The 12,598-nt window shown below is 38.7% G+C and overlaps 1 protein-coding gene across 1 annotated transcript in view; it reads right to left on the bottom strand.

Annotated features, from left to right (window-relative positions):
* DCHS2 (dachsous cadherin-related 2) overlaps positions 1-12,598 on the bottom strand; it is a gene marked incomplete at both ends in the record, with an annotated part of 285,527 nt that overhangs the window by 72,765 nt on the left and 200,164 nt on the right. Inside the window, 2 exons of the mRNA XM_082837826.1 lie at positions 3,208-3,417; positions 3,628-3,762. Coding sequence (XP_082693952.1) covers positions 3,208-3,417; positions 3,628-3,762 — 345 coding nt within the window. The remainder of the gene's footprint in view (positions 1-3,207; positions 3,418-3,627; positions 3,763-12,598) is intronic.

The raw sequence follows: 12,598 nt of genomic DNA, 5'->3' as shown, positions 1-12,598 counted from the left end.
TACTACTAAAAAACCAATGGGTCAACAAAGAAATCAAAGAGGAAATAAAAAAAAAATACCTTGAGATGAATGAAGAGAAAAACACAACTTTCCAAAATCTATGGGACACAGCAAAAGCAGTTCTAAGAGGGAAGTTTATAGTAATTCAAGCCTAACTCAAGAAATGAGAAAAATCTTAAATAAACAACCTAACTTTCCATCTAAAGGAGCTAGAAAAAGAAGTACAAAGTCCACAGAAGGAAGGAAATAATAAAGATGAGAGCAGAAGTAAATAAAATAGAGACCAAAAAAAAAAAAAAGAAAAGTTCAGGAAACTAAGAGCTGTTTTTTTTAAAGATAAACAAAATTGATAAAACTGTTAGCCAGACTCATCAAGAAAAGAAGAGAAAGTCTAAGTAAATAAAATTAGAAATGAAAGAGGAGAAATTACCACTGATATCACAGAGATACAATCATAAGAGAATACTATTGACAGGTATACAGCAGCAAATTGGACAACTTAGAAGAAATGGAAGAATGCCTAGAAACATACACACTTCCAAGACCAAAGTAATGAAATTGAATCAATAATCAAAAAACTCCCAACAGGGGCTTCCCTGGTGGCGCAGTTGTTGAGAGTCCGCCTGCCGATGCAGGGGACACGGGTTCGTGCCCCGGTCCAGGAGGATCCCACATGCCGCAGAGCAGCTGGGCCCGTGAGCCATGGCCACTGAGCCTGCACGTCTGGAGCCTGTGCTCCACAACGGGAGAGGTCACAGCAGTGAGAGGCCCGCGTAATGCAAAAAAAAAAAAAAAAACAAAACAAAGAAACTCCTAACAAATCAGAGTAGGACCACACCAGAATTTGAGGGTTTCTATCAAACACTTAAGGAAAAGTTAATACCTATCTTTCCCAAACTATACCAAAAATTGAAGAGAAGGGAACACTTCCAAACTCATTCTATGAAGCCCTAATATCAAAACCAGACAAAGACACTACAAAAATAAATTATCAGGCCAATATTCCTGATGAACATAATGCAAAACCCTCAACAAAAATATTAGCAAACTAAATTCAACAATACATATAAAGGATTTTTAATCATGGTCAATTGAAATTTATTCCAGGGATGCAAGGATGGTTCAATATCTGCAAATCAATCAAGGTGTTACACCACATCAAAAAAGGGGACATTTCATTTGACATAGAAAAAGCATTTTGCCAAACTCAACATCCATTTATGATAAAATCTCTTATCAAAGTTGGTAAAGATGAAACATACCTCAACATTATAAAGGCCATACGTGACAAGCCCACAGCTGACATCAAACTCAACATTGAAAAGCTGAAAACTTTTCTTCTAAGATCAGGAATAAGACAAGCATTCCCACTCTCATCACTTCTATTTAACATAGTATTGGGAGTCATGGAGAGGGGCAAAGTGGGTGAAGGGGAATCATGGGTACAAACTACTAGATATAAAATAAGTTACAAGGATGTAATGCATAGCACTGGGAATACTCAATATTTTATAATAACTTTGTATGGAGCATAATCTATAATAACATTGAATTATTATGTTGAACATCTGCAACTGTAAGTCTACTATACTTCAATTTTTAAAATGTCGTTTAATGGGACTTAGATCTAGGGTACAGTCAAGATAGGGAGATATTGAGGTCCAGTGGTAGCTGAAAACAGGAACTGGATGAAATGACCAGAAAGAATGTGTCTATGAGAAAAGAAAAAGATATGCCAAAAAGATCCAGAAAACTCTAACAAGTCAGAGAACCACCAGAAGAACAAGGACATTGGGAAGACTTGTCTAGAAAGACAGATGAAGGACCAAAAGAAAGTAAGTGGCTTTCTGAAGTCAAGGTGAGACCAAGTGTCCAGGGCATGGTGCACAAAGACACAAAGCAATACAATTAAATTAAGAACTAAGGGCTTCCCTGGTGGAGCAGTGGTTGAAAGTCCGCCTGTTGATGCAGGGGACACAGGTTCGTGCCCCGGTCTGGGAAGATCCCACATGCTGCAGAGCGGCTAGGTCTGTGAACCATGGCCGCTGAGCCTGTGCGTCCGGAGCCTGTGCTCCACAACGGGAGAGGCCACAACAGTGAGAGGCCCACGTACCGCAAAAAAAAAAAAAAATTAAGAACTAAGAAAGATCCAACGCATTTGGCAACAACGGGATCTTTTATGTCTCTGGAAAGGGTAGTTTCACTGGAGTGACTTCAGTGGAACACATTTTACAGCAGGCTAAGAAATGAAAGTAAAGACACAGAAACCAGAGTGTAGACAACAATTTTCAAGAAGTTTGATTGTGAAGGAAAAGAGACAGTGAGTGAAGGGAGACATCAATGCTTTTCAAGATGGGAAATACTGGAAATACTGATGGGAAAAGCCAGTAGAGAGGAACTGTTGACCATTTGGGAAAGGGAAGTGAATGGTCAAAAGGAATGTCCTTGATGCTGTGAGAGGTGACAGGTGCTGTTTGGGGATTGCTTGTAGCTGGTCCTCAACAAGATAAATACAAAGAAATTAAGAGTAAGTATTTAGAAAATTTTATAGCAACATGAGAGAATAATCTTATGTCTTCATAATACAGTAATAGTTTTTAAAAACTGGGGCTTGCATTTTGTATGCCTCTGATTTTTTCTCCCAGTAATTTATATTTACTGGATTTTACAAAAGTTTCAGTTATATCAGATTGGAAATTTCGAAAAACACAAACCCTGGTCCTTAGCCACAATTGGTAGTGTAGAAGTTCCTAAAGACTTTGATCTCTGGGGTATTGTTGTAGATATGAAGTGTTTCATTGGTCTGCAGATCTGGGAATTGTTTTTCTACTCATGTCCTCTAGGCCTGAAAGAAAGTCTTGACTGTTCAAAATAATAAAAATAAGTGATCATACGAGAGAAGTGAAAATAGAGAAAAAGTGAAAATAGAAAACAAAAGCTATCTGTTCCATCTGTACATGCACTAATATTAGTGGATTACTAACAGCGAGAGTTGTCAAGGGCAGATTTTTGAGAAGTTTGGAGGGCACTGGATCAGGGTGGCTGTGGGGAGGAGGAGAGGAGACCCAGGGCACCAATCAGTTCTTAGCAGGTGTGCGTTCTGTAAACACTGCACTAGATACCAAATGCTGAATGCACTCCATGAAGTGTGTGTCAACCGAGTTGGTATCCTGGGGAGGAGGGTATTTAAATAAAGATAATACTTACCAATTATGTGATACCTGACAGCTCCATTATTGCCAGCATCCATATCAGAGGCCAGAACAGTGTAGACAAGCCCTGGCTCTTGGTTTTCCAGAACCTCAATGTCATGCCTGGGGACAATAATCTCTGGTGCGTGATCGTTTTCATCTCCCACTGTGCAGAGAATTGTTGTAGTCCCAGACAGAGCAGGGGCTCCCCCATCACGTACAAGTACTGACAAGGAACAAAAGACGGCACAGATGGTGGCCATTAATTCATACCTAAAATATGCTTCCCTAACCAGACAGCAACAGACCAAATTAACCGGGTAGCACTGGGTCAATAATATTTTATTTAAAGACAACCTACTGAAATGTAAAATTTCCCCTCTCAATGGCCTGCTGCCTGTTTTTGTTTGTTTAGCACAGTCAAGGGATCCCTTACCTCGAAGGGTGAGGACTTCCTGAACTTCTCTGTCAAGTGTGGTGGTTGTCACCACCTCCCCAGTGTCAGGATTTATCTCGAACAACCCGAATAAAGCACCTGGCATGATTTCAAACTGAAGCTTGGAATTGATTCCTAAAGGAAAATACAGAGGAAAAACTCAGCCATTATCCCCTTGGAATCCATCTGTCTCTTCTCCTTTTTCCTATGAACATGTTAGGCCATAGATTAAAAAAGGCAAGACACGTAACCTTCAAATTAAGGTCAGAAACAAAAACAAAAATTTACAACAACTCTTTGGCTGGTCTTGCTAAATAAAAGTCTCCTGGCTGAAATGCTGGATTTTCAAAAATCCTTCCCACAGTGAATGCTTAAGATTTTCTCCCTCCCATAAAAAATTTCTTATGAGTGTGCAACCCTATAACATATTCCTAATTACTCCTGCTAACACCTAATTGTGATTTAATGGCATCATTATAAGCTTGCAGGGCAAATGGCAATTTCTGTAGGTGGACCCTCTGTTTAAAAGCTTGTGCCCAAAGAGCTTCAAGATAGAGGAAGAGTAAGATGTGGAGATCACCCTCCTCCCCACAAATACATCAGAAATACATCTACATGTAGAACAACTCCTACAGAACACCTACTGAATGCAGGCGGAAGACCTCAGACCTCCCAAAAGGCAAGTGACTCCCCACGTACCTGGGTAGGGCAAAAGAAAAAAGAAAAAAACAGACACAAAAGAATAGGGACGGGACCTGCAATAGGGAGGGAGCTGTGAAGGAGGAAAGGTTTCCATACACTAGGAAGCCCCTTTGCAGGCAGTGACTATGGGTGACGGAGGGGGGAAGCTACGGAGCCATGGAGGAGAGCGCAGCAACAGAGGTGCAGAGGGCAAAACGGAGAGATTCCCGCACAGAGGATTGGTGCCGACTGGCACTCACCAGCCCGAGAGGCTTCTCTGCTCACCCGCCGGGACGGGTGGAGGCTGGGAGCTGAGGATCGGGCTTCGGAGGTCGGATCCCAGGGAGAGGGCTGGTGTTGGCTGCGTGAACACAGCCTGAAAGGGGCTAGTGCATCACAGCTAGCCGGGAGGGAGTCCGGGAAAATGTCTGGAGCTGCCAAAGAGGCAAGAGACATTTTCTTGCCTCTGTGTTTCCTGGTGCGCGAGGAGAGGGGATTAAGAGCGCCGCTTAAAGGAGCTCCAGAGACGGGCGCGAGCTGCGGCTATCAGCGCGGACCCCAGAGACGGGCATGAGACGCTAAGACTGCTGCTGCCGCCACCAAGAAGCCTGTGTGCAAGCACAGGTCACTCTCCACACCTCCCCTCCTGGGATCCTGTGCAGCCCGCCACTGCAGGGTCCCATGATCCAGGGAAAACTTCCCTGAGAGAACACACGGTGTGCCTCAGGCTGGTGCAACGTCACGTTGGCCTCTGCTGCCGCAGGCTCGCCCCGCATCCGTACCCCTCCCTTCCCCAACCCTGAGTGAGCCCGAGCCCCGAAGCAGCTGCTCCTTTAACCCCATCCTGTCTGAGCGAAGAACAGATGCCCTCCGGTGACCTACACGCAGAGGCAGTGTCAAATCCAAAGCTGAACCCCAGGAGCTGAGCGAACAAAGAAGAGAAAGGGAAATTTCTCCCAGCAGCCTCAGGGGCAGCGGATTAAATCTGCACAATCATCTTGATGTACCCTGCGTCTGTGGAATACCTGAATAGACAACAAGTCATCCCAAATTGAGGAGGTGGACTTTGGGAGCAACGATATATATATATCGATATATATATATATATAGATATAGATATAGATATAGATATAGATATATCGATATATATATATCGATATATATATCTTTTTCCCTTTTTCTTTCTTGTCAGTGTGTATGTGTATGCTTCTGAGTGTGATTTTGTCTGTATAGCTTTGCTTTTACCATTTGTCCTAGGGTTCTGTGTGTCCGTTTTTGTTTTTGTTTGTGTTTTAGTATAGTTTTTAGCATTCGGTATCATTCGTGGATTTGTCTTTTGGTTGCTCTCTTCTTGCTTTTTCTTTTATTACTTTAAAAAATTTTTTTAAAAACTATTTTTTTATTTTAATAACTTTATTCCATTTTATTTTATCTCCTTCTTTCTTTCTTTCTTACTTTTTTTTCTCCCTTTTATTCTGAGCCGTGTGTATGACAGGCTCTTGGTGCTCCAGCCAGGGGTCAGGGCTCTGCCTCTAAGATGGGAGAGCCAAGTTCAGGACATTGGTCCACAAAAGACCTTCCAGTTCCATGTAATATGAAATGGTGAAAACCTCCCAGAGATCTCCATCTCAATGCCAAGACCCAGCTCCAGTCAACAACCAGCAAACTCCAGTGCTGGACACCCTATGCCAAACAACTACCAACACAGGAACACAACCCCACCCATTAGCAGAGAGGCTGCCTAACATCATAAGAAGGTCACAGACACCCCAAAACACACCACCAGACATGGACCTGCCCAACAGAAGACAAGATCCAGCCTCATCCACAAGAACACGGGTACTAGTCCCCTCCACCAGGAAGCCTACACAATCTTACCCACTGGGGGCAGACACCAAAAACAATGGAAACTACAAACATGCAGCCTGTGAAAAGGAGACAACAAACACAGTAATTAAGAAAAATGAGAAGACAGAGAAACACACAGCAGATGAAGGAGAAATGTAAAAACCCACAGACCTAACAAATGAAGAGGAAATAGGCAGTCTACCTGAAAAATAATTCAGAATAATGATAGTAAAGATGATACAAAATCTTGGAAATAGAATGGAGAAAATACAAGAAATGTTTAACAAGAACCTAGAAGAACTAAAGAGCAAACAACCAGTGATGAACAACACAATAAATGAAATTAAAAATTCTCTAGAAGGGATCAATAGCAGAATAACTGAGGCAGAAGAACGGATAAGTGACCTGGAAGATAAAATAGTGGAAATAACTAGTGCAGAGCAGAATAAAGAAAAAACAATGAAAAGAATTGAGGACAGTCTCAGAGACTTCTGGGACAACATTAAACACACAAACATTTGAATTATAGAGGCCCCAGAAGAAGAAGAGTAAAGGAAAGGGACTGAGAAAATATTTGAAGGGATTATAGTTAAAAACTTCCCTAATATGGGAAAGGATATAGTTAATCAAGTCCAAGAAGCACAGAGAGTCCCATACAGGATAAATCCAAGGAGAAACACGCCAAGATACATATTAATCAAGCTATCAAAAAATAAATACAAAGAAAAAATATTAAAAGCAGCAAGGGAAAAACAACAAATAATATATAAGGGAATTCCCATAAGGTTAACAGCTGAACTTTCAGCAGAAACTCTCCAAGCCAGAATGGAGTGGCAGGACACATTTCAAGTGATGAAGGGGAGAAAAACACAACCAAGATTACTCTACCCAGCAAGGATCTCATTCAGATTTGATGGAGAAATTAAAAGCTTTACAGAGAAGCAAAAGCTAAGAGAGTTCAGCACCACCAGACCAGCTTTACAACAAATGCTAAAGGAACTTCTCTAGGCAGGAAACACAGGAGAAGGAAAAGACCTACAATAACAAACCCAAAACAATTACAAAGACAATTACAATTAAAAAGACCTACAATAACAAACCCAAAACAATAGAAATAGGAATAGGAATAGGAAATAGGAATAGGAAACCCAAAACAATTAAGATAATGGAAATAGGAATAGGATAATGGATAATGGAAATAGGAACATTAATAGGAATTAATTTACATTTAATTACCTTAAATGTAAAAGCTTAAATGCTCCAACCAAAAGACATAGACTGGTTGAAAGGATACAAAAACAAGACCCATAGATATGCTGTCTACAAGAGACCCACTTCAGACCTAGGGACAAATACAGACTGAAAGTGGGGGATGGAAAAGATATTCCATGCAAATGGAAATCAAAAGAAAGCTGGAGTAGCAATTCTCATATCAGACAAAAAAAGACTTTAAAACAAAAACTATTACAAGAGACAATGAAGGACACTACATAATGATCAAGGGATCAATCCAAGAAGAAGAAATCCAAGAAGAAGAAATGTTATAAATTTACAATTTATCACAATTGTAAATATTTATGCACCCAACACAGGAGCACCTCAATACATAAGGCAAATACTAATAGCCATAAAAGGGGAAATCAACAGTACGACAATCATAGTAGGGGACTTTAACACCCCACTCTCACCAATGGACAGATCATCCAACATGAAAATAAATAAGTACACACAAGCTTTAAATGATACATTAAACAAGATAGACTTAATTGATATTTATAGGACTATCCATCCAAAAACAACAGAATACACTTTCTTCTCAAGTGCTTCATGGAACACTCTCCAGGATAGATCATATCTTGGGTCACGAATGAAGCCCTGGTAAATTTAAGAAAATTGAAGTAATATCAAGTCTCTTTTCCGACCACAACACTATGAGAATAGATATCAATAACAGGAAAAGATCTGTAAAAAATACAAACACATGGAGGCTAAACAATATACTACTTAATAACGAAGTGATCACTGAAGAAATCAAAGAGGAAATCAAAAAATACCTAGAAACAAATGACAATGAAAACACGACAGTCCAAAACCTATGGGATGCAGCAAAAGCAGTTCTAACAGGGAAGTTTATAGCAATAGCATCCTACCTTAAGAGGTAAGAAACATGTCAAACAAACAACCTACCCTTACACCTAGAACAATTAGAGAAAGAAGAACAAAAAAACCCCAAAGTTAGCAGAAGGAAAGAAATCACAAAGATCAGGTCAGAAATAAATGAAAAAGAAAGGAGGAAAAAATAGCAAAGATCAATAAAACCTAAAGCTGGCTCTTTAAGAAGATAAACAAAATTGATAAACCAGTAGCCAAACTCATCATGAAATAAAGAGAGAAGATTCAAATCAAAAGAATTACAAATGAAAAAGAAGTAACAACTGACACTGCAGAAATACAAAGCATCATGAGAGATTACTACAAGCAACTATATGCCAAAAAAATCGAAAACCTGGAGGAAATGGGCAAATTGTTAGAAAGGCACAACATTCTGAAACTGAACCAGGAAGAAATAGAAAATATGAACAGACCAATCACAAGCAGTGAAATTGAAACTATGATTAAAAATCTTCCAACAAGAAAAAGCTCAGGACCAGATGGCTTCACAGCTGACTTCTATCAAACATTTACAGAAGAGATAACACCTATCCTTCTCAAACTCTTCCAAAATATAGCAGAGTGAGGAATACTCTCAAACATATTCTATGAGGCCACTATCACCCTCATACCAAAAGCAGACAAAGATGTCACAAAGAAAGAAAACTACAGCCCAATATCACTAATGAACATAGAGGCAAATATCCTCAACAAAATAATGGGAAGCAGAATCCAAGAAGGACATTAAAAGGATCATACACTATGATCAAGTGGGATTTATAACAGGAATGCAAGGATTCTTCAATGTGCACAAATCAATCAATGTGAAACACCATATTAACAAATTGAAGGAGAAAAACCATACAATTATCTCAATAGATGCAGAGAAATCTTTCGGCAAAATTCAACACCTATTTATGATAAAAACCCTGAAGAAAGTAGGCATAGAGGGAACTTACCTGAACATAATAAAGGCCACATATGACAACCCACAGCCAACATCGTCCTCAATGGTGAAAAACTGAAACCATTTCCACTAAGATCAGAAAAAAAACAAGGTTGCCCACTCTCACCACTATTATTCAACATAGTTTTGGAAGTTTTGCCACAGCATTCAGAGAAGAAAAAGAAATAAAAGGAATCCAAATCTGAAAAGAAGAAGTAAAACTCTCACTGTTTGCAGATGACATGATACTACACATAGAGAATCCTAAAGATGCTACCAGAAAACTACTAGAGCTAATCAATGAATTTGGTCAAGTAGCAGGATACAAAATTACTGCACAGAAATCTCTTGCATTCCTATACACTAATGATGAAAAATCTGAAAGTGAAATTAAGAAAACACTCCCATTTACCACTGCAACAAAAAGAATGAATTATCTAGTAATAAACCTACCTAAGTAGAAAAAAGACCTGTATGCCGAAAATTATAAGACACTGATGAAAGAAATTAAACATGATAAAAACAGATGGAGAGATATACAATGTTCTTGGATTGGAAGAATCAACATTGTGAACATGGCTCTACTACCTAAAGCAATCTACAGGTTCAATGCAATCCCTATCAAACTACCACTGGCATTGTTCTAGAAGTAGAATAAAAAATCTCAGAATTTGTATGGAAACACAAAAGACCGCGAATAGCCAAAGCAATCTTCAGAAAGAAAAATGGAGCTGGAGAAATCAGGCTCCCAGACTTCAGACTATACTAAAAATCTACAGTAATCAAGACAGTATGGCACTGGCACAGAAACAGAAATATAGATCAATGGAACAGGATAGAAATCCCAGAGATAAACCCATGCACATATGGTCACCTTATCTTTGATAAAGGAGGCAAGAATATACAGTGGAGAAAAGACAGCGTCTTCAATAAATGGTGCTGGGAAAACTAGACAGCTACATGTAAAAGAATGAAATTAGAACACTCCCTAACACCATACACAACAATAAACTCAAAATGGATTAAAGTACTAAATGCAAGGTCAGACACTATTAAACTCTTAGAGGAAAACATAGGCAGAACACTCCATGACATAAATCACAGCAAGATCCTTTTTGACCTACCTCCTAGAGAAATGGAAATAAAAACAAAAATAAACAAATGGGGCCTAATGAAACTTAACAGCTTTTGCTCTGCAAAGGAAATCATAAACAAGATGAAAAGACAACCCTCATAATGGGAGAAAATATTTGCAAATGAAGCAACTGAGAAAGGATTTATCTTCAAAATTTACAAGCAGTTCATGCAGCTCAATATCAAAAAGAAAAAAAAAATCCAAAAATGGGCAGAAGACCTAAATAGGCATTTCTCCAGAGAAGATATACAGATTGCCAACAAACACATGAAAGGATGCTCAACATCACTAATCTTTAGAGAAATGCAAATCAAAACTACAATGAGATATCACCTCACACTGGTTAGAATGGTCATCATCAAAAAAATCTACAAAAATAAATGCTGGAGAAGGTGTGGAGAAAAGGGAACCCTCTTGCACTGTTGGTGGGAATGTAAATTGATACAGCCACTATGGAGAACAGTATGGAGGTTCCTTAAAATTTTTTAAATAGAACTACCATACGACCCAGCAATCCCACTACTGGACATATACTCTGAGAAAACCATAATTCAGAAAGAGTCATGTACCACAATGTTCTTTGCAGCTCTATTTACAATAGCCAAGACATGGAAGCAACCTAAGTGTCCATCAACAGATGAATGGATAAAGAAGATGTAGCACATATATACAATGGAATATTATTCAGCCATAGAAAGAAACGAAATTGAGTTATCTGTAGTGAGATGGATAGACCTAGAGTCTATCATACAGAGTGAAGTAAGTCAGAAAGAGAAAAACAAATACCGTATGCTAACACATATCTATGGAATCTTAGAAAAAAAATGTTCATGAAGAATCTAGGGGCAAGATGGGAATAAAGACATAGACCTACTAGAGAATGGACTTGAAGATATGGAGTGGGGGATGGGTAAGCTGGGACAAAGTGAGAGAGTGGCATGGACATATATACACTACCAAATGTAAAACAGATAGCTAGTGGGAAGCAGCCGCATAGCACAGGGAGATCAGCTCGGTGCTTTGTGACCACCTAGAGGGGTGGTATAGTGAGGGTGGGAGAGAGGGAGATGCAGGAGGGAAGAGATATGGGGATATATGTGTATGTATAAATGATTCACTTTGTTATAAAGCAGAAAGTAACACACCATTGTAAAGCAATTATACTCTAGAAAAGATTTTAAAATAAATAAATAAATAAACACAAACAAACAAACAAAAATGCTTGTGCCCAGTTATGTTACTCTGTTCATTCTCTAGCACAGGAGGTGAGCATGTAGAATTGCTCACATGTGTATTTTTGGTTCATTTTGTTTTCTACTTAGCATTCAGTCTGTTATCTGAAGTGAGAAATGTGGTACCACATTATTATGCATTTTGAAAATAATTCTTCCTATATTTCTGCAGTTTCATTTCCCTTCAGAGAAAAGTGTCACATCATTTCCATCACTGGGTATGAAGATCTCTCATACCATTAACTTGAACGAGTTTATCCCATGACATTGCAGCTTATTTGCACTTCACACCAGTTCCTTTCAATCATTTTCCTATGTTCTTTTCTTCACTGACGAGTATCTAGGTACAGACATAGTACTTAGCATATATGATTTACACTTTAATAAATGATGAAACACTCTTCTTTGGACTTAACAAAAAACTCCAATTACACATTTCCATCTTGCCTGTCTTAAAAATTAAATTTTCATCTGCTGTGATCTAGTAGATACAATATAGAACTGAGTACTGGAAAAGTGGAATATAATGCCAGTTTTATACAAGAATAAATATACATGACTTCTTACTATGTCACTTGAAAGAGAAAGGATATTTGGGATTATCTGCAGGCATTTTAATAACCTTGAGAAAAAAGTCTAATAAGGCAGGATCAAAGTATTTGATATGGTATAATCAGAGGTCACCAGAAAATTTATTCTGTCATTAGGCATATTATTACATTAATGATTATTTAATACTCATAGTGATTACTTTGATCTCATAATGACCTTAATCTCTTCTTTGGTCAAGACAGAATTTTTAAAAATTCCAGATTGATAAAATTTGTTATACCTATCTCATCCTACATTATGAAAATGGGGACTATACCAACTTAGATCTAATTTCTTTGTTCCTCAAATATTTGGTGAGCATAACTAGGTGCCAAGCACAGTGCTGTTTGCCAAAGAGAGAGTGGTGAATCCAACAGGTATGGCCCC

The sequence above is a fragment of the Leucopleurus acutus genome (assembly GCF_964270905.1).
Source record: "Leucopleurus acutus genome assembly, chromosome: 4".
In the NCBI taxonomy this organism is placed as follows: Eukaryota; Metazoa; Chordata; class Mammalia; order Artiodactyla; family Delphinidae; genus Leucopleurus; species Leucopleurus acutus.
Note: the sequence above shows the minus strand (reverse complement) of the source record. Positions and strands in the feature narration are given on the sequence as shown.